This window comes from Populus trichocarpa, chromosome 2 (assembly GCF_000002775.5).
Source record: "Populus trichocarpa isolate Nisqually-1 chromosome 2, P.trichocarpa_v4.1, whole genome shotgun sequence".
Classification (NCBI taxonomy): domain Eukaryota; kingdom Viridiplantae; phylum Streptophyta; class Magnoliopsida; order Malpighiales; family Salicaceae; genus Populus; species Populus trichocarpa.
Window position 1 is genome coordinate 11,007,348 of NC_037286.2, and position 20,379 is coordinate 11,027,726.

The following is a 20,379-nucleotide window of genomic DNA, read 5'->3' on the forward strand; positions in this document are numbered from 1 at the left end:
GCAATAAAATTATTATTTTTTTATAAAATTAAGCATCATCTCAAAACTAGGATTTTTTTTTTAGACTATGAAGACCATATAAAAGATAAATTAAAATAAATCATTTACTCTAAATATCAAACAACACAACATCAATAGTGACACTAACATCCTAATTTATCAATGAAAAGGTTGTTGAGAAAGAAGAAGAGAAAAGGATTCTAATCAATCACATTCTAGTTTTAAAAAAGCATATTCTTAATCTTGATGAGTTTGTCTTGATGAGATTAGTTCAATTAAGATGGTGTAATTTTCTAATAATTTTAAACAAAAGTATATTAGAGTCGGGAGAGAATGGTGTGGTTCATTTTGATTTTTATCGATTAAAGTGTATCTTGTATTTAAAAAAAATTGAGGTTATTGAGGTTCTAAATATATATTTTGAGAGTTTTTGGGTGAAGAAGTATTTAAAAATTAGTTTTTAGAATCCAAAAACTTGTATTTTAATTTTTCAAACATCAAAGATAATTAAAAATTATTATAGTGTTCAACATGTTGTTGGTTTCTTTTTTTTTGAAAAAAAAAAAAAACAAGTGCATGACATATTCCCTTAAAAAATAAAAAAATTAGGCACATGAACTTTACCTACCGGGCACAAACACATCTAACTTCTTTTTTTAAAAGGTTCGATGCGTGCAAACCCGGGCAAGCCTAGAACATTCTTTGAAGTTTGAACCCTCCTCTTCTTTTTAAAACAAAACCCTATTTATATAAATAATAACAATACGAACAATATTTGAAAAAAATCATTCAACTATACTCATGGTTTTTAAATAAAATTATAGTTTTGTAGGATAATATGTGCAAATTACTTTGAATTATTATGTATGAAACTATATGAACAATTTCTCAATGAAAATTAAAAAAAAATATTTATTATTTATTATTTATGGTTCTTTATTTTTTTTTCCTGTATTAATTATTCTTTAATTTTCTCAAGCAATCATAGTTGAAAATTGCTTTACCAATGGTTGCAAGTTTTTATTTGAAATTGTTTTTCATCAAAGTAGAAAAGAAACTAATAAGTAACAAAAAAGAAAGTTACGAATAAAGAAATAAATTTATTTATTTTTTATAAATATTTTTTATAAATTTTTTAAGTTTTTTATTCAAATATAAATAAATGTATTGTTAATTAAAAAAATGATTTCACCGAGATAAAAAATATAATTTTTTCAGGAATTTAAATCATTATAATTCTTATAAATAATTGTTTTTATTATATAAAAATGCATAAAAAACTCCAATTTTAAAAGAAGGAACCAGTGCCTTCCAAACCAAAAGCAAATGGGAAAAAATGGACATAATTCTTTTTCTATCTTGATTCTTATGGAGTTCAACTCCAAAAACTATTAAATTCCACAGGAGAGGAGAGATAGAGAGAAAGAACGGTACCGTACCACAATCTTCCACCTCTTGTCCACCATTGTCAAATTCTCTTCCACCGTAAGTTTCTTTCTTTTCGCTTTCAAATCAATTACTTGTTTGTCTCCTTAATTACTTGCTTAATTAAGCAATCTAATTAGGCATTTCAGAAAATTATAATGACTGTGCTGTATTGCAAATGAGTTAATTTTGGGTTAGTAAATGACTCGTTCGATTTGTACTGAACCAGACTCACTCAGCAATCCTATGATGGGATTTTTTTTTTGCAGGTTTACACTGTTGGGTTCCACCATTTATTTTTGCGGTAATGGCAACTACTATGACGTTGCCTAATAATCCGATAAAATCTAAGCTTTCGACTACACAGTGTTTGAAAACAGTAGGATTTCATAGAACTGCGTGTGCTTCTGGCCGGAAATTATATTCTCAGTGTTCTTTTGTCCATGTGGCTGAACCCTATTTGGCCAAGAATTTTCGGTAAGCATCCACCACAATTGTTTTTTAAGTTAATTATTAATGTTGTTTGTGCTGCTCGGCTAAGGTGCTTAAAAATGACGCTTTTATTTATGGTTTAATGAGTTTATAGAGAAAAGGTGCTTCGAGTGGAATCGAAAGTTGAATGCCATATTTAGACTAGACGATCACTTTGTTCATGTCTAGGTTTTGGTAGATTTCTCTGAGCAGCGTATTTATTGATAGGATCCTTAGAGTAATTGAGGCGCCTATGATTGATTTTACTTGCATGGGCAATCAAAGAAGTATCCTCAATTTCTAACAAATTACTTGTTGCTAACTCATAGTTTCATGTGAATTGCACAATTGTTAGCAAAATTGCTGTAGTTTCTTTGCAACAACAAGTAATGTTCACATTATGTTTTGGTGTTATGAGGTGTGTTTAAGGTAGTGAAATTAATCAGGGTCATATTGTTCACATTTGTCTCTTGATGTTGTTAAGAGCTTCTCTTTGAATCGTTAAGCAGGAGGGCTTGGCAGATTAAGAGCAGTGTGGATGGTAGTGGATTGGATCCTTCTTCCTCGAGCAGTGGTGGTGGTGGTGGAACACGATTAGTTAGGGCAATTCAAGCTTTCCAGACCAGGCTGGGTGTTAGAATCCGGGAGATAAGGAAAAATCTTCCCATGAAATTACTCTTTTTCTTGGTGGGATTTTATTGTGCAACTGCCTTTGCTACGGTTATTGGTCAGACAGGTGATTGGGACATCTTATCTGCTGCCTTGGCGGTGGTGGTTGTGGAGGGGATTGGAGCCCTTATGTACAGGGCTTCTTTTCCCTTTGTCAAAAGTATTCGGAGCATTGTCAGCGTGTTTAATTACTGGAAAGCTGGTCTTACTCTTGGTCTGTTCTTGGATTCATTTAAATATGAAATTGACAAGATTATGAGCTTCAGTAACTTGTTCGATTTTGAAATGGATATCTTCTCTCTGTTTTTGTGAAAGTTGTCCATTTCAGATTCTATCGGTCAATATAGTTTGCACCTAAGCATTATGAGATGACTGTACATACAAGTCAGGACTTGATTGCACACATGCGCTTCGCAAGTGGAAAGCTCTGCAGGGTCAACAGCGCTTGGGTTGAGGCATACCTTCCTTGTGGGATCCCTTGTCTGCCTTCCAAGTTCCATCAATAGTAAGCGTGATGAGTTGATTACCTGAAGATGGTGTTCAGCAATTTACCTTGAGCCATGCGATCCTCATATAGTTTTGATTGGTTGTACGCCATTAACATATGGCTTCTGTAGATACATAGATTTATATTATGGCTGCAAATATAGATTTTTTATTCGTTCAGTGCCTTGCATCTGACTATTATCTCTTTCTGCTGTGGAAGTTGCTTTTAAGTATGGAGGATACAATTGGATCTGATTTAATTTCAGGATTTCTGGATAGCAAGGCTTCCCCACTTGAAATGGGCTATAGTTTTAAATAGAGTTGTGTTCATGCCTGTGGCTAAGCAACTGAGAGTAAGGGTACTTATTTCACACCAGGATGGCTATAACATGAAGATTTTCCATTTGACAGAACACTGTGATTCACTGTAGTTTAGTTTATAAGAATTGATCAGTGCAGATAATACTCAAATGCTTTGGTGAATCAACTCTTAAGGAGAATATTTTAGATGCAAAAGTGGCAGTCCCATTGTGCCAATATTGTTTTCTCCTCTAACTCAGCCATGGAATTCAGGTTGAGATGGTAGCTCAAAAAGGACACTGGGTCTAGCAGTTACGCATTTAATCGAAACGCTGCACGCCCAGATTGCTACCAGTCGTCAGGCCCTGGTCCACCCGCCTCTTCATACGTTTCATTGGTGCTGGATGAATTGTTTATGCAAATTGATTCGAGCCCATGCCTTGTCTCTTAGTAGCATGAAATACGTGCAGAGGGCAGAGCTGTGATTTGCCTGGTGTTTCATTGATTCGTGTTCTGTATTCCGTTATATTTCCCCTTCTGTGCGAAAAATACCAATCCCGTGGTGATACTTCTCCGGAACATTTCTATTCAACTTCCCTTCCAATCCAAGCACTTCTATCTATTTACACTTGAAATACAGTTTATGGCACGATCAAAGATATCTATTATGTAACTCATTATTGAAGTCTGAGTTGCACTTTACAACATATAAAACAAACCTTGATCCAGCCAATGAAAGAACATTGAGCACACTCTTGGCCTGTCTCTAGCTCCCCTCCCCCGCCCCAGACAGCCAAACCCGGAAAAAAAAAAAAAGCACAGAGGAAGAAATTATGAAGTTAATGTCACGCTGGGGACTTGTATAAACCTAAGAATACAAATTATATTCTCGTATGAAGTTGTAACTCTTCAAAATCTATTCTGTATGTACTTGTCTTGGTGACAAAAGGCAGCTGACAGAAGCCCTGAGTGTTGCGGCAAACATATTGCAATCATGCATCAGTGCTCGGGCCAGGATAAGCTGGCAGATTCATTATCCGCTTGTCCAAGACAGGGCCTCCAACAGTGAAGTGATACAGACTCTGAAAGTTTGATCCCCTTAATCCAAGAATTTCATGCACTGCAACAGAATAACAACAGGAAAAGTTTCAAGTTTACAATCTCAGGACATAAAATGCAAGAATGCTACAACGGGGTTCGTGAACATAACACAAAGGAGAATTACTCAAATTATATTATGGTTTAACAATCTTTGATCTAGAATATCCTGATAGCAGCGAGGTACTTCCTAGAACCTAGCTAAAAGACTTGAGAACAGGCTGCTCTGCAATGATCTTCTCTACTAACTAAAGAATGCTGTCATGCAGTACAACCCAAATGATCTTCTTTTTGAAGAAATTCTTGATATGAAAGCCATTCACAATTAACAACATTTCAACTGAGCGCCAGGATAATACATATGGTGCCAGAGAACTGGAGACCAAGGCGAAAAGAAGGTGAAAAGGAGAAACATACCAGGATCATCAAAGAAACAACCAATCCCAGTAGCAGAAATGCCAACTGCATGCGCTTCAAGGTACAAAACCTGGCCAAGAACTCCAGTCTCCCAAAACAATCTAGGATACATCCATGCACCCTTGCTGTGCAAAGTAGGCTCAAAATGAGCCACCATACCAAGGCTGAAGCAGCCATCACTAGCAATGTCCTGCATGAAAGGAATTTGGTATTTCAGCTTCAATTTAGCAAGAATTGGATTGTTTCAGGCCACTCACATCAGATTTTGGTATTTCAGCTTCAAAATGAGAAAATCAATACACAGAAGTGACTGAAACCTCAGAATTGTTCTCAGGTTATTGAAATACATATTTGTTTGCTGGTGATACCGGAGACAAATTACTGAAGTCCTTTGAATAGATGATAATTCAAGTTTTTTACAGTAGTTTTGATGGTTGGAACTTGCAACAATAATTTCTTAACTGTTTAGGGAAGCTATTAGTTGATTTCAAAGATGTGTAAATTTTGTTAAAAACACCTTTTCTCTTTTGATAAGTGAAAAATGCAAGGTGATCAACTTTTTTATTCATTGAAACACACCAAGGTGCTTTTATTAATCCACAAAAAGATGATGCCTCATTTAAATCTGTTGTCCTTTCCAAATTCATGTTCATAATCTAGGATTATTTGTTGAGCACCAATTTCAGTTTCATAATCACATGCTTGCCTAGCAATCTACTGATAATATTAAGAAATTGGAATGGAAAAGGTTAAGTAATGGCACACCTGATGGCATGAGAGCTGTTTAGCAATCTGCTGGCAATCACTCCTAGCAAGTTCATACAAGGGCAAGTCAACAGGACATCCCTCTGGTTTCTCCCACTTAAACTCAGCCCTTGTGGATTTCTTAAGCTCATCCAAGTGATCTTCATTCCTCACCAAGAAATACAACCCTTTAGGCAACCCAACCACTCTATGCACAAACAAAACTGCATGCACCTCCGCATCCCATGAAAGTGCCCGAAATGGCAATGCCAATTGCCTCTTCTGCTTCTCTCCACTTCCACAACCAGAAGGAAGACAATGCAACATAATCTGATAAAATGTATCTCTCTCAATTTTAGTAACTCCATCCATATCTACCGCACTCCTCCTCTTCCTAATAATTTCCCTAGCGCTAAAACCCTTATAAGACCCTTCACTACAAACCCCACTGCTCTGAAATTTATCAACTAAAAACCTATCATCTATCTTTAAGGGCTTTTTAACAGCTTCTGCAGTTGAATAAATTACATCCCAGCAAACATGCTTTTTGCTAAGCGAATTCGGATTCCCTATCCACTCTAAATTCCCAAACTCCATTATCGCCAAGCTCAATTCCTTATAATTCACATTAAAATCATTGACACCATTAGGAAAAACAACAAGCACACAATCTGGATGCTCAAATTCAATCTCAGGAAACTTACCTTTAATTGGCTTATCCGGGATTCGAAACCCCTGATAAATTCCGAGCCCCATTAGCCTCTCTAACTCCTTAGACCCTAACCCATCAAGCAACTTCACATCCCAACCAAGCTCAGCTGCAGCCAATGAAATAGCAGCAATAGCATGACCCACATCATGATTACAATACCTAAACGCCCTCTCTCCATATTTCCACGCCTCCCGCCAAAAAATGGACGAAACCCCTATCAAAAAAGCATTACTTGGAAAAAAACTAGGCAAAAAAGTATCTGGAATTTTCGCTCTAAGTTCCAAAGAATGCTCTTTTGGTGCATAATGTGCTACAAAAGCAGAATCACAAACAGAATCAACCGCTGGGCTAATAATATAAGCCTCTGTGGGATGCAAATTGCCACTACTGGGATTAACCCTGAGAGACCAGGTAGAAAAGCCAGTTGTTTTCCAAGCAGACAAGGCTAAAGAATCATAAAACAACTGAGAAATTGAGGATTTAGAAATGGGTTTTGGAGATGGAAGTGAATTGAAAAGAGAATGATACAAAGGAGCAGAAACAGAAGTCGAATCTTGATTATTTTCAACGGGGAAGTGAAGGAGGGAGAGAAGTGGAGAAGAAACGTAACGTCTAAATGGATTAGGTTGGTTAGCCCAGTCAAGACCATGAGGGCCTCTAGCATAGTTAGTAAAGAAGTGTTTGGTTTGGTTGTGGTATTTTAAGACTTGGGCTATTAGGTTTTCAGGGTCTTTGTGTTCTTTGGGGTTGTTTGATATTGATGGTGATGGTGAAGATGAGAGGGACATGGTGATTGCGGTGGTGGAGATTGGTCTTTTCGAGGTGGTGAGATTTATGAGAGGAAACGATGGAGAAGAAAACCTTGAAGGCAGGTGTAGTGATGGCATGATATACTTTCGATGTCTTTTTAGGTAGGATTTTTAATGGAACAGAAGAGTTTTTAAGTTATGCTGCTTTCTTAATTCTTCTAGTAGAATCTGTTGTTTTTCCATGGATTTTGGAGAGCAGCCGTTTGTGAGTCTGTGACGGTAAGTGGTACCAGGGATGTTCACGGTAAGATGGTTTGGGCCAAAAAAATATGACCAATCACACTGAAAACCGGTTTAAACCGAACGAATTTGATTTGGTCCAAATCAGCTTTTTTGGTATTAAAAACTGAAAAAACTGTAAATTAGCTTGTTTTGTTTTTTCAAATGAGGCTTTTATTAAATTTAACCTTCACAATTTATTGTTGAGTTTAATTTTTTATATAGGTTTTTAAATTAAATATTTTTAGTAGGTCTTTTTTTAACAAAAGCTAGCACAATTAGAAAATGAATCTCCAGTAACCCAATTAAAGAGTGTAATTGAAATTTTAATTATTTTTTAAAGTGATTTTCACTCTGAAATACATTAAAATAATATTTTTTTATTTTTAAAAAATTATTTTTAATATTAGCGCATCAAAATAATCTAAAAATATTAAAAAAATATTAATTTTAAATAAAAAAATAATTTTTTAAAAAAATATAGAGTCGGCTCCAAACTGTTCCTAAATATTATTAAATTTGCTTCTTTTTATATATATATAATTTTTAATGATCACCTTTGTCTCTATCTTCATTACTAAAGTAGTTGGCTAATACAAAGTGCTTGAAACGTGATATTTATTTAAATAATAAAATTTATAATCATGACATTTAAATAGATATTGTATTCTTCAATTGTTATATTAATTAAAAATCACGGTTCAAAACCATCGTATCTAAAAATATATTTTTTTACCAAAAATTATTTTAATGATGAGTTAATTTATATTTTTTATTTTACATGCTAAAAGTACAATTTATCTGCTTTTAGGCAACATATAGGGATGCGTGAGGCACTCCGTCGCGCAATTAATTTCTAGTCGCGAAAAAAGGTGACGCCATCTTCTACTTTTTGTGATTGTTGGTTCGTTCGTGGATTTGCCTCGTGACTCGGCAAAATCACCCTCTTGGACGACTGGCGTCATCACCCCGTCTCCCTCGGAAAATTGTTTTTGCTCCACCTTCCTTTTGATAGGAGCGCTCCTTTTTTCACTCAAATAGACGTATCTACCCTTCATATCCTTTTATTATTATTTTAAATTCCAAAATTCTGCTAAGATATTGATAAATACACATTTTATGACATTGCCAGTGATAGATATTGTTTCACTTGATAGTTATGATTAGTTTAATCTACTCGTGCTTATGAGTATATTTTATTTAGAAAAAAATACATCATATTGTCAAATGAATTCTTTAAGCTAAAAAATTATTATAATAAACTTCTTTAAATTCACATCCTAATAATCATTTTCATAAGAAAACCTAGGAATCTTCAACCTTTTGATGCATTGAAAAAATATTTGATAAATTAATACTTTGTTTATTTGTCAAAAAAACATTTTTGGAAAGTGAATTATTTTTTTATGTTTGGAAATGTCGTGGAAAATAAATTGAAAAATATTTTCTAGAATTTTATCATGTCATAAAAAATAAATTGAAAAATTATTTATTATTATTATTTTTTCAAGTTTATTTAATATATACAAAATATTAAATGTAACTATTTGACCACTTACAATAAAAACAAATGAGATGTAAAAAAGTATAATAGTAGTTTTTTTATATCATATATATATATATATTATTTTATAAATTATAACTATACATATAATATAATTTTTTTAAATATAATATTATAGAAATATAGTCTTGATAAATATTTTTCAATTAAAATCTGTTAATAATATTTTTTTTCCATTTTAAACCTTGTTAGATATTTTTTTAAGTAAATTCTATTAACATGTCTAGTTGTATAATACAAAATTAGTTGAAAATTATTTTCTAATCTTTGGACATATCAAAGAAAATAAGTTAAAAAATAATAAATTTTGAGTTATTTTTTTTTAAATAGTAAAATTTTTATTTTTATCAAATAGTTTTTGGTGCCTAGAAAACACAGAGAATAAATTTATTTACTATGATTTCTTAATTTTATAAAATAATTTATATGATTTGATAATAATGTATATCAGCAGTTAAATAAATATTTTTATATTATTCTTCATCAATTAAATAAAACCCAAATATAATATACCTTTAACAAGCACAAATATATGTTAATCTCTTATTTTATTTCCTACTGTTCTAGGACAGCAGCAAGCACGCACTTGCTCAAGGATAAGAGCGTCTTTTTCACTGTAACAAAGGGCGTGTGTCATAAACTCTTTTTAAATTTTCCTCGTAGTTAGAAAAGACGAGAGGGCGAATCACTGGAGCAAACCAAAATGCCCATTCTCAGACACGGCCATTAATTAATCAAATCATCATTATCCAGAATCCAGCACAGCTTTCTTCCCTCCCTCTAAAACGGCCACTCCTCTTTATGCGAGCGCCAATTCCCTTTCACCGTTCAATCGCTAATTGCTGTTCCCTCCCTCCGTCTGCTGTTCATCTAACCCCTCACTCTCTCTTTCTCTCTACAAGGTAACCAAAAACCTCGACGTTTTCTTTCTTTTTCTTTTTATTTATCTTTGAAGTCTAATTATGATTATCATTATTTGTTGCAGATATGTCAATTATAGGGAAGAGAGGGATTCATTACTTGCAAAAACTAAAAACTGCAAATATCTCTCCCGAATTGCTAGAAAAAGGCCAAAATCGCGTTATCGATGCTTCTCTCACGCTTATTCGCGAGCGTGCTAAGCTTAAGGTATATTCATCGTAATCGCATTTAAATTGCCAATTATTATCATTTTCTTATTAATTTGTTTTTGCAGGGAGAGCTTTTGCGCGCATTAGGAGGTGTTAAAGCATCCACAACGCTTCTTGGAGTTCCTTTGGGACACAATTCATCGTTTCTTCAAGGACCGGCGTTTGCTCCTCCGCGTATCAGGGAAGCGATTTGGTGTGGCAGCACGAATTCGAGCACGGAAGAAGGTGGTGCCTAGCGAGAATATTTTTTTATTATTATTATTAGTTTAGACTATTTTGTTTGTTAATTGGATTTTAACAAACTAATTACCGATAGTTATAGCTTTTGAAGGCTCCCATTTCGTATGCTTTGGTGCCTGGATCAACGATGATCTAAATTAGTGCTTGCACATGCTCATGTATGATGCTTGGCTGCTTGCAGGTAAAGAATTAAATGATCCACGAGTGCTAACTGATGTTGGTGATGTTCCGGTTCAAGAAATTCGAGATTGTGGTGTGGATGATGATAGACTGATGAATGTTATTAGTGAATCAGTCAAGCTCGTGATGGAAGAGGTGATTGCTGTGTTTTTTTTTCCTTCTAATTTTGCAGTTCATCGGTTGTTCTGAATTTTTTTTTCTGCATTTAATTTGACTTAAATTGTAGTTTCAGCGAATCTGAAAAGAGATTCTGCATGATTTTTTTTTCTGGCTAGGAGTTTTAAGTTCTTTAAATATTGGAGGCTAAGAAAATGTCTGCTATCTACAGGATCCATTGCGTCCGTTAGTCTTAGGTGGTGACCACTCAATATCTTTTCCTGTGGTTAGAGCTGTCTCTGAGAAGCTTGGGGGTCCTGTAGATATTCTTCATCTAGATGCCCATCCTGACATCTATCATTGCTTTGAAGGAAATAAGTATTCTCATGCATCTTCGTTTGCCCGAATTATGGAGGGTGGTTATGCTCGGCGGCTTTTGCAAGTATGTTTTCATCTTTCAATATACTTTTTCTGTATCTCTGATGTCTTTGTGGTTAATTTCGTATATATTTCTGCTTTCAAACCATGACATTAACTTTCTTTTGTCATCTAATTTATGGCAAGAAGTTAGAACAGACTATGATATGTATAAAAATCCTATCCAAAAGGTGTAGATTGGTGATATCCCTTCAGTGATTGTATTACAAAATCTTCTGGTTATCTTAAGTTGAGGGAAACCATATGCTGTTCAGCTCATTGTTTCAGAGTATATGACTGCATCTATTGTTTGCACCCAAGATTTTGAGGTGTGAAGATAGCTGGTAATTTCTTAAATGTTATATTGATCAGCTTGAATGTTGGCTTTTAGGTGGGTATCAGATCAATAACAAAAGAAGGGCGTGAGCAAGGTAAACGTTTTGGAGTAGAGCAATATGAAATGCGAACCTTCTCAAGGGATCGGCAGCAATTGGAAAATCTGGTCTCTCTCTCTCTCTTCTCCTCGCAGACACACACGCATGCACACAGCATACATGTGTATAGCTTGGTTTAGGGATTTTAACACATTTTTATTTATGGCCTGTTCTTGGACAGAAACTAGGGGAAGGTGTAAAAGGTGTGTATATCTCGATAGATGTGGACTGCCTTGATCCTGCCTTTGCTCCTGGCGTATCACATATTGAGCCAGGTGGTCTTTCTTTCCGTAATGTTCTCGACATTCTTCACAACCTTCAAGCTGATGTTGTTGCGGCCGATGTGGTTGAATTCAATCCACAACGTGACACTGTTGATGGAATGACTGCAATGGTTGCTGCTAAGCTGGTGAGGGAACTGACTGCAAAAATCTCAAAATGATGTTACAGTTCCCTATCAAGACATTCTAATGTTACGAAGTCCTTGGTGGTCAGCCGTAAAGTTTGAGCAAATGGCCTTCCAACATAAAAATTTGCTTGAGCGGAAGGCTGCAATTACCATGGATACTATACCAATTGCAAACCCAGTCCCTATTCTTTGTAGTTCACTGGGAGTTTAAGGTTGTCATTTTGTATTTTAATGAACAGAGGAAGAATTTGCTTGTCATGGAGTATAATGAAAGCAGATGTGCCTAACAATGTCGAATACTGTCATGCTGGCCGGAGGAGTGTGGAACTCGGAGATTCTTGTGTCCATGGCAGCTCCTTGTTCCACGAGAGAGAGCATTTATATGAACACCAAAGAGGGCAAGTTCAGGAAACCTAAATTGGCAATAGCCTCAATATTGACACAACTTATAGCAGAAAAAATAGAGATAGGATTTTCAAACCCTAATTTTACCATCCTAAACTTTAAAAATTATAAAGAAAATTTTAATATATTCTGAAGCATCAATAATTCATAAACTTCTCTACTAAAAAATAGCATGCAAGGCTGTTTAAATACAAAAAAAAAAAAAAAAACTTTTTAACAAAGTGACTTAATCTCAACCTATTCATTAACTTCATATTGTCCTTTGATTTCACCTCAACTTCATATTTATTTGGTTTTTCAGTATATTTAATGACTTTAGGTTGTTCCTACAAGCATCCTTTGCTTCATTTACATTTTTACCTTTTATTCTCACAAGTGGTACGACATGAAACTGACATGGAGGAGGGATGTCTCAAGGTGGAGGCTTTTGTTGATTTTTATTTTTGCTATGTTGACGTGACTGGACTAGAAGAATGATTAACAAAGTGAGCTCACACTATTTATAACTATTTACAACTACGACCTGCTTACCAAATTAGAGATTATTTGTGTCAGCTCACACTTCATGTTCTTCTGCAGTTTAGTTGTCTCCGAGGTTGAAAGGAAAGCTTAAACTATGGTTTTTTATTTAATGTGGAAACCTGCTTACCACATTAAAGATTCTGTGTCTGTTCACACTTCATGCTATTATGCAGTTTAGTTGAGTCCAAGGTTGAATTGGAAAAGCATAAACTAAAAAATAAAGATGCAATTATCATTTTGAACTTTGAATCTTAGCTCCTAGAAATAAGATGAATTTAATATATGATGTGGTTGGTGAGCATGTGAACTTGAAGTGGTTGGTCAGCATGTGAATTAGAAGTGTTGCTAGATTATTGGTATGTGATATGTTGCGGATCATATTATAAATTTTTAAATGAAAAAAAAATTTAAGTGTTGCTATTGTTTTATCTAGTAGAAAAAAATTATACCAAGTGGAGTTGACTCGATTCACTTGACGGATCCAAAAACAACTCGTGCGAACAATAAAAAAACATAGTTTGACTTAAAAAAATTCAGGTCGACACCTTTTTTTTAATATTAGAATGATAAAATATTGAATTGACTCAAGTTTAACCTGTCAAATCTGGAACCCTAATAATAAGACCAAGATAAACCTATAGAAATCAAATCGAAATAAATTTTGAAGTCTAATTCTCAATAAACTCAATGTTGAATGATGAAATAAAAAAATTAATAAAAAAAAATGATATAAAAAAGTGACCAGAGTCAACTTGGGTTAACCTGTCAAACTCATAGCATTGATCATGAGACCAAGATAATATCATAAAAAGCGAATGAGAAAGACAAACATGAAGAAAGAAATTAAAAATCTAAAAAAATAATAATTGAAAAACAAGTCTAATTCCCAATTGAAAATTAACTCAATGTTAGAGAGAAAAAATTGAAAAACATATTAAAAACACAATTCTCCATCAAACCAATGTTAGAGAAAGAAATTGAAAGAAAAAAATCAACAAAAAAAAACATGAGTCAACTTGGGTTAACACGCAATACTCGTGTCTCGGGTTATAAGATTGAGATAACCTCATAGAAAGTAAATCAAAACAAATCATGAAGTCTAATTTCCAGTCAATAAAATGTTCAATGATGATTTCTTTTTAAAAAATATCAACTAAAAAAAGGGAAGAGAGAAACCCGAGTAAATCAAGTTAACTAATCAAACTCGTGATCCAGGTCATGAGACTCGGGTAACCTTATTGAATGATTAAATTGAAAAAAAAAATAACAAAGCATTATTGAAATAAATAGTGTTTTATGAGGTAGTGCACAATTATATATATAAAAACAAATCATAAAATTTAATAAAAAAATTAAATTAAATTTTTTAAAAAAATTACCATTACTATGTAAGGTGATGCACAATCACTTTCGTTAACTAATGTTAATATGCAGTAAATTATAAGTTTGTACCACATTGGTAAGCATGTGGGTCTGCTTAAATAGCAATAAAAATCATGGTGGGATTGCATATTTTGAACCAAATTTCAACACAAAGTAATTTACTTGCTAATCTTGATGCCATCCACCGAACCATCTCAACTTTTTATTGCCAACAACCCCCCGACTGCTAAATAAAACTTTACACGAACTCCATGTCTTACATGATTGCTATTTTGTTGATGCTTTTAAGTTTTCCAAATATAAATATTGAAATGACAATTTTTTTAAAAAAAAAATGTAATAACATGAAATGTATAAATGCGTATAAATTGTTATACGTATAAACCTATAAATACTTAAATATTTTTTGTATACTATTTATAAATACATGTGAATTGTTACATGTACAACAACATTTATAATACAAACTACTTTCCTTGAAGTAATTGCCTTAGAAAAGAGAATACAAGAATTCCAAATTGTTGCATTTCCTTCTTAACCGATTGAATTTAATTAATTGCCATGAAAATTATTTAATCTAACCACTATAATTAAATGGCTAATCATATCGTGTTCCTCTCACCGAACTTCCTTTTATTAATTTTGTGGTTGCTCTTACCCCACAAATCAAGCATTGTCCAAAAGCCGCATTTGAGGTTATGGTCCAACGGTAGAAGGGATTTATTTTCTTTTTTTTAACCAGGGTTCAAGCCTTACTGTGCATGTTTGTCATCTCCGCGGTGCCTTACATGCTCACTGAGCTTGCAGGATATTCAGTGAGCCCGGAAATTAGTTGTGATGCGTGTAAACTAGTCCGAACACCTCGGGTTAAAAAAAAAAAAAACAGTATCCAAAAGCCAACATAATTTTAATTTGTTGGAAGCAGTAAGCAGAGTCCTTCAATAAAACGAAACTAGTTTGTTGGTGGCGAGTATAAAATATTTTTCTGTAAATACATAAGTGTTTTTTTAATATAAAAAAATATTTAATTAAAAATTAAAAAGATAATACATATATTTAATTAAATAAATCAAGAACCATATATATCAATAAAAAAAATATAAATACTAACTAAAAACTAAATTTAAAAATTAAGAGAAATTATATACATTATACTAAACCAATCTAAGTACCCACAATCCACCTCAAATAAGAAATAAAATTATTATTTTCTAAAATATTTTTTATTCTGAAAAAAAAAAAACGAAAGGTAGAGCATTTTCCAAACTCCTACCCATAGTCAATGGCGTAGATTTTCTCTCTTTCCACGTCCTTGTGAATCCAATGGTCAAGAAAAGAGGAGAAAATGGAAGGCAGATAATTTCCCATTCCCTACCCATACTCATCGGTCTAGATCACAGCCTCTTCCAAAGTTTACGTTAAAAGATCGACAAAACTTGTTGTCTCTTTGTACCTTGCGAGAAGTTCAAAGATAAGTAAAAATATTGATTATTTATTTAGTCCTTGATTTGTTTATATAGTTATAAATTAATCCTTCATGTTTAAAAACATATAGCTTAGTCATTAATTCTTGCTGACTGTTTTTCCAGTGATACAACTGTTGGGTTCTTATTAAAATAAAAAAAAATCCAATCTCATCCTTTGATAATTCTAAATTCTTGGCTTGGAGAAAAACGAATTCGTGAAGATTTGGAGAAAATTAAGATATTTTAATAAGAGAATGGCTAATTCGAGTCAAAGGGCTAAATTAAAAAGTTTTAAAAAGAAGTTATTAAGTTATAGTTATACCCAAACATTAGGAACTAAAATATACTTTGTGTTAACTAAGAGTTGCAGTCCCTTGCCTCTTTCATTCTCAAATAAATTTAACTCTCTCTGTAATATCGACAATACTCAACAAAAACCAGAGAGAGAGACTGAGAGTGTTTCAGAATTCAGGAATGGCTTCCACTTCTTCTCTAACTCTCTCTCAAGCCCTTTTGGCTAGAGCCGTCTCTCACAATGCCATTGACAACCTCCGTGACAGCCGTCTCTCTCTCGTCTCCCTTCCTGCTTTCTCCGGCCTCAAATCCACCACCTGTACAGCCACACGCGCCACAACAACAACTAGCCGCCGCCGCCGCGTGTCTTCCCGACAAGTAAGGGCGGCGGCAGTGGAGACACTGGATGCGACAACAGAGACTTCATTGGTGGAGAAGTCGGTTAATACGATTAGATTTCTCGCTATTGATGCTGTCGAAAAGGCTAATTCAGGTCACCCTGGTTTGCCTATGGGGTGTGCTCCGATGGGTCATATTTTGTACGATGAGGTCATGAGGTACAATCCGAAGAACCCATATTGGTTCAATCGTGACCGGTTTGTTTTGTCTGCTGGCCATGGCTGTATGTTGCAATATGCTCTGCTTCACCTTGCTGGATATGATAGTGTCAAGGTTGGTGATTTCTTTCTTCTTGTTGCTTAAAATATTTTTTTTATAGAAACTTTGAGTTTCTTAAGTTTTTTTTTTTTGTTGTGTGTTTTTCTGAGATGGATCTGGAATTCCTTGATCAAGGAACCAAAAAGATTATTAAAGAAGACCCAACATGTTATTATTTTGATGCTATTGAGTGGTTTTCAAGTTTATTAATTATAAATATTTTATTGCATGTAGAAGATCAAGCTTGAATTATGCAAATGGAGCTAAAGTATACCGCTGTTATTGTTTATTTGTACGTTTGATTATTGGTATTGTTGAAGTTAACCGAACATTCTGATTTGGTTGAATTAACAGGAAGAAGACTTGAAGAGTTTCCGCCAGTGGGGAAGCAGGACACCTGGACATCCTGAGAACTTTGAGACTCCTGGTGTTGAAGTCACAACTGGTCAGATTAAAGTTTCTACTTTTTTTGACCAGTTTTATCTATTATCTGCATGTTTTTACGTGCTTACCTGAATTCGAAACTTAAACTTTCTATTTTCTTCTGCAGGTCCTCTTGGACAGGGTATTGCCAATGCTGTTGGTTTGGCACTTGCAGAGAAGCACTTGGCTGCTCGCTACAACAAACCAGACAATGAGATTGTTGACCACTACACGTATGATACTGTCTCAGTCTTTTGTATTTTGTTAATTGTTCTTCTATATAAACTTATTGAGCCTTGTCTTCTGTGGCTACGTCTTTTCATTTGTTTCGTGTAGATATGTTATATTGGGAGATGGTTGTCAAATGGAGGGTATTTCAAACGAGGCTTGTTCGTTGGCCGCACACTGGGGACTTGGAAAGCTGATTGCTTTCTATGATGACAACCATATCTCTATTGATGGTGACACTGAGATTGCATTCACTGAGGATGTTGACAAACGTTTTGAGGGTCTTGGGTGGCATGTTATCTGGGTGAAGAATGGAAACACTGGATATGATGAGATTCGTGCTGCCATTAAGGAGGCTAAGTCTGTGAAGGACAAACCCACTTTGATAAAGGTTAGATATTTCATCTCTCATAGACGTGGCGTGTTTTGAAGATGAGCTGGCAAAATATTTGTTAGGATGATGAAATCATATGGGAAGTCTTCTGATTAGGCACTGATAAATCAATGTAGGGGTACACTGGAGACAATGTTGAAGTTGCAGTTTTAAAAAAATTATACGTTAATTGGATGGTATGCTCTAAACTTGCTATGCATTTTCTTTTCTTTGAAGGTGACTACAACCATTGGTTATGGATCTCCAAACAAAGCAAACTCTTACAGTGTACATGGGAGTGCATTGGGTGCCAAGGAAGTTGATGCTACCAGGCAGAACCTTGGATGGCCATATGAGCCTTTCCATGTTCCAGAGGATGTTAAGCAGTAAGTGAAGCAAGATTATGTTTCTACCTATTTATCGCCGTACTTTAGTTGATTTGATATTCATAAACTGTCTGGGTTTTTCTTAGGCACTGGAGCCGCCACACCCCAGCTGGTGCAGCTTTTGAAGCCGAATGGAATGCCAAGTTTGCCGAGTATGAGAAGAAGTACAGTGAAGAAGCTGCAGAGTTGAAGTCTATTGCCAATGGTGAACTGCCTGCTGGTTGGGAGAAAGCACTTCCTGTGAGTAAATTCAATTGTGTTTTCTACTGATCTTTCCGGGAGGACCTCTTTGTTGATTCTATATTTGCATCTTTTAATATGAGCCTTTTCATACTGTCGTAAATTATGGATTCTGGGCATCATGCCCCGCAATTTTGTGAACTCAATAAACCTCACCCACCCCTCAATGATAAACACATTATCGGCAGGGTGTGGATTTTGCGTGCAAAATTACGAATCTATAGATATTTCATTTGGAGTAAAGGTCATCTTTTTCATCCTTTATATTTTTAAATTGCAATGTTGCAGACATATACTCCGGAGAGCCCAGCAGATGCCACCAGAAATCTATCTCAGCAAAACCTAAATGCACTTGCAAAAGTGCTCCCTGGTCTTCTTGGTGGCAGCGCAGATCTTGCCTCTTCCAACATGACCTTGTTAAAAATGTTTGGGGACTTCCAAAAGGACACCCCTGAGGAACGCAATGTCAGGTTTGGTGTCAGAGAGCATGGAATGGGAGCCATCTGCAATGGCATTGCACTTCACTGTCCTGGCTTGATCCCCTACTGTGCTACTTTCTTTGTTTTCACAGATTACATGAGAGCTGCTATGAGGATTTCTGCTTTGAGTGAGGCTGGAGTCATATATGTCATGACCCATGATTCCATTGGTCTTGGAGAGGATGGACCAACCCATCAACCAATTGAGCACTTGGCAAGCTTCCGTGCAATGCCCAACATTTTGATGTTACGCCCAGCTGATGGAAATGAAACTGCTGGCGCATACAAGGTTGCTGTCCTCAACAGAAAGAGACCCTCTATCCTAGCCCTCTCCAGGCAAAAGCTACCCCAACTTCCTGGAACCTCCATTGAGGGAGTTGAAAAGGGTGGCTACATCATTTCAGATAACTCCTCTAGTAATAAGCCTGATGTTATCTTGATTGGTACTGGTTCAGAGCTGGAAATTGCTGCTAAAGCTGCCGAGGAACTTAGAAAGGAAGGCAAGGCTGTAAGAGTTGTTTCCTTTGTTTCATGGGAGCTTTTTGATGAACAATCAGATGCCTACAAGGAAAGTGTTTTGCCAGCAGCTGTAGAAGCTAGGGTTAGCATCGAAGCTGGATCAACATTTGGATGGGAGAAGATTGTTGGAGACAAAGGAAAGGCTATTGGAATTGACCGGTTTGGAGCAAGTGCACCAGCAGGTAAAATATACAAGGAGTACGGTATTACTACAGAGGCTGTTATCGCAGCTGCCAAAGAAGTCAGCTAGGTGGATCAATTCACTCACAACATCTTGTTAAATGCGCATCTGTGGTTTGGGTTAGAGAATAGAATGGAGAGGCTATTCCGGGAGACCTGTTTCATTACTTGGCCTCTTTTGTTTCAATAAAAGACTGAGATGAATCCTTCTTCTTTTGCTTGTAAGTGGTAAGTTGAGCAAAGCTGGATCAAAGAGAGAGTTGGCTTTATGATATCTTTGAATTTGTAACTGTGTTGCATCTCATCTCTCTTGAGTTTTGTAGTGTTCTTTGGTAACTTGTAATGAGTTGAAGATGAATTATTATTATTTCTCCTTCATGTTATTAAGAAGAAGAAAGATACATTGCTTTAATTCTAAGATCTCTTTTGCTTTTCTGTTGTGAGTTCGAAGAGGATCGTATTGCTGACTCTCAGGTAATTTGTTTCTTTAACTGTTTCCCCTACCAACCCCCAAATAATATCATCACGAACAGCCAAATAAATAAAAATGACGGGTTGTTGAAATTTGAAAGGTGGTTTTCCACGATCCCCCCAAGAACAAGGATAGAAAGATACTCATTCCTGTAATGTACTCTTGAGGTTTGCACAAGGGTTTGCTCTGGCTTTGAATATAAGAGAGATCATAAGAATGAACGGGGAGGTGATTTGATATATGATTGTGCAGAATAACCGAAATAATTCCCTCGTAAAAGAATAGTTTGTGACCAAGGCTTCATCGTGGTTACATGAGTTAGATATGTGAGTGTGTGTATACAGATGCATAGCTCGACCATGTAAGAAAAAATCATTTCAACTTTCTAAATTATATGGAGTGAGACTTCTGGGGTCCACTTATGGGTGTAGAAGGATGGGAGACCTTGTCCAATCGCCGATTTGTGGTTGTTGGAGCTCATAATCTCAGCCTCTTATCCAGACATCATCCTCTGCCACCAAAAGCTCCTTTC

At 35.2% G+C, this 20,379-nt stretch overlaps 4 protein-coding genes across 5 annotated transcripts; 3 read left to right on the forward strand and 1 right to left on the reverse strand.

Moving 5' to 3' along the window:
- The first annotated feature begins 1,297 nt into the window (after positions 1–1,297).
- Positions 1,298–3,231, forward strand: LOC7461710 (ycf20-like protein). Of its 2 annotated transcripts, none has more exons than XM_002301240.4 (3): positions 1,298–1,485; positions 1,695–1,902; positions 2,403–3,231. In XM_002301240.4, exons 2-3 carry the CDS (start codon positions 1,733–1,735, stop codon positions 2,875–2,877), a joined length of 645 nt encoding a protein of 214 aa, XP_002301276.2. In that variant the 5' UTR covers positions 1,298–1,485; positions 1,695–1,732; the 3' UTR covers positions 2,878–3,231. The 2 variants fall into 2 exon arrangements, with proteins under 2 accessions (XP_002301276.2, XP_024451536.1); XM_024595768.2 differs by having other exon boundaries at positions 1,299–1,485; positions 2,406–3,231.
- Positions 3,232–3,991: 760 nt separating this feature from the next.
- On the reverse strand, positions 3,992–7,356 carry LOC7453963 (uncharacterized). The gene is made up of 3 exons (XM_002302493.4): positions 5,632–7,356; positions 4,867–5,056; positions 3,992–4,471 (listed from the first exon to the last, which is right to left on the reverse strand). Exons 1-3 carry the CDS (start codon positions 7,207–7,209, stop codon positions 4,344–4,346), a joined length of 1,896 nt encoding a protein of 631 aa, XP_002302529.2. The 5' UTR covers positions 7,210–7,356; the 3' UTR covers positions 3,992–4,343.
- A 2,213-nt stretch (positions 7,357–9,569) lies between these two features.
- Positions 9,570–12,110, forward strand: LOC7461711 (arginase 1, mitochondrial). Its single transcript, XM_002301241.4, has 7 exons — positions 9,570–9,816; positions 9,900–10,042; positions 10,110–10,269; positions 10,466–10,599; positions 10,793–11,002; positions 11,369–11,479; positions 11,593–12,110. Exons 2-7 carry the CDS (start codon positions 9,902–9,904, stop codon positions 11,851–11,853), a joined length of 1,017 nt encoding a protein of 338 aa, XP_002301277.3. The 5' UTR covers positions 9,570–9,816; positions 9,900–9,901; the 3' UTR covers positions 11,854–12,110.
- Positions 12,111–16,004: 3,894 nt separating this feature from the next.
- On the forward strand, positions 16,005–19,808 carry LOC7453964 (transketolase, chloroplastic). The gene is made up of 7 exons (XM_002301242.4): positions 16,005–16,562; positions 16,902–16,992; positions 17,098–17,203; positions 17,307–17,589; positions 17,809–17,957; positions 18,044–18,197; positions 18,486–19,808. The coding sequence occupies exons 1-7, from the start codon at positions 16,071–16,073 to the stop codon at positions 19,443–19,445; spliced, it is 2,235 nt and encodes a 744-aa protein (XP_002301278.2). The 5' UTR covers positions 16,005–16,070; the 3' UTR covers positions 19,446–19,808.
- Positions 19,809–20,379: the final 571 nt, after the last annotated feature.

Coding starts and splice junctions, on each gene's coding strand:
- LOC7461710 (XM_002301240.4), top strand. CDS start 1,733: ATGGCAACTACTATGACGTTGCCTAATAATCCGATAAAATCTAAGCTT. Junction 1,903..2,402: donor TATTTGGCCAAGAATTTTCG/GTAAGCATCCAC, acceptor TGAATCGTTAAG/CAGGAGGGCTTGGCAGATTA.
- LOC7453963 (XM_002302493.4), bottom strand. CDS start 7,209: ATGCCATCACTACACCTGCCTTCAAGGTTTTCTTCTCCATCGTTTCCT. Junction 5,057..5,631: donor AACAGCTCTCATGCCATCAG/GTGTGCCATTAC, acceptor CCTTTCATGCAG/GACATTGCTAGTGATGGCTG. Junction 4,472..4,866: donor TTGTTTCTTTGATGATCCTG/GTATGTTTCTCC, acceptor ATTCTGTTGCAG/TGCATGAAATTCTTGGATTA.
- LOC7461711 (XM_002301241.4), top strand. CDS start 9,902: ATGTCAATTATAGGGAAGAGAGGGATTCATTACTTGCAAAAACTAAAA. Junction 11,003..11,368: donor ATGCTCGGCGGCTTTTGCAA/GTATGTTTTCAT, acceptor GTTGGCTTTTAG/GTGGGTATCAGATCAATAAC. Junction 11,480..11,592: donor GGCAGCAATTGGAAAATCTG/GTCTCTCTCTCT, acceptor GTTCTTGGACAG/AAACTAGGGGAAGGTGTAAA.
- LOC7453964 (XM_002301242.4), top strand. CDS start 16,071: ATGGCTTCCACTTCTTCTCTAACTCTCTCTCAAGCCCTTTTGGCTAGA. Junction 17,590..17,808: donor ACAAACCCACTTTGATAAAG/GTTAGATATTTC, acceptor TTTTCTTTGAAG/GTGACTACAACCATTGGTTA. Junction 18,198..18,485: donor GTTGGGAGAAAGCACTTCCT/GTGAGTAAATTC, acceptor GCAATGTTGCAG/ACATATACTCCGGAGAGCCC.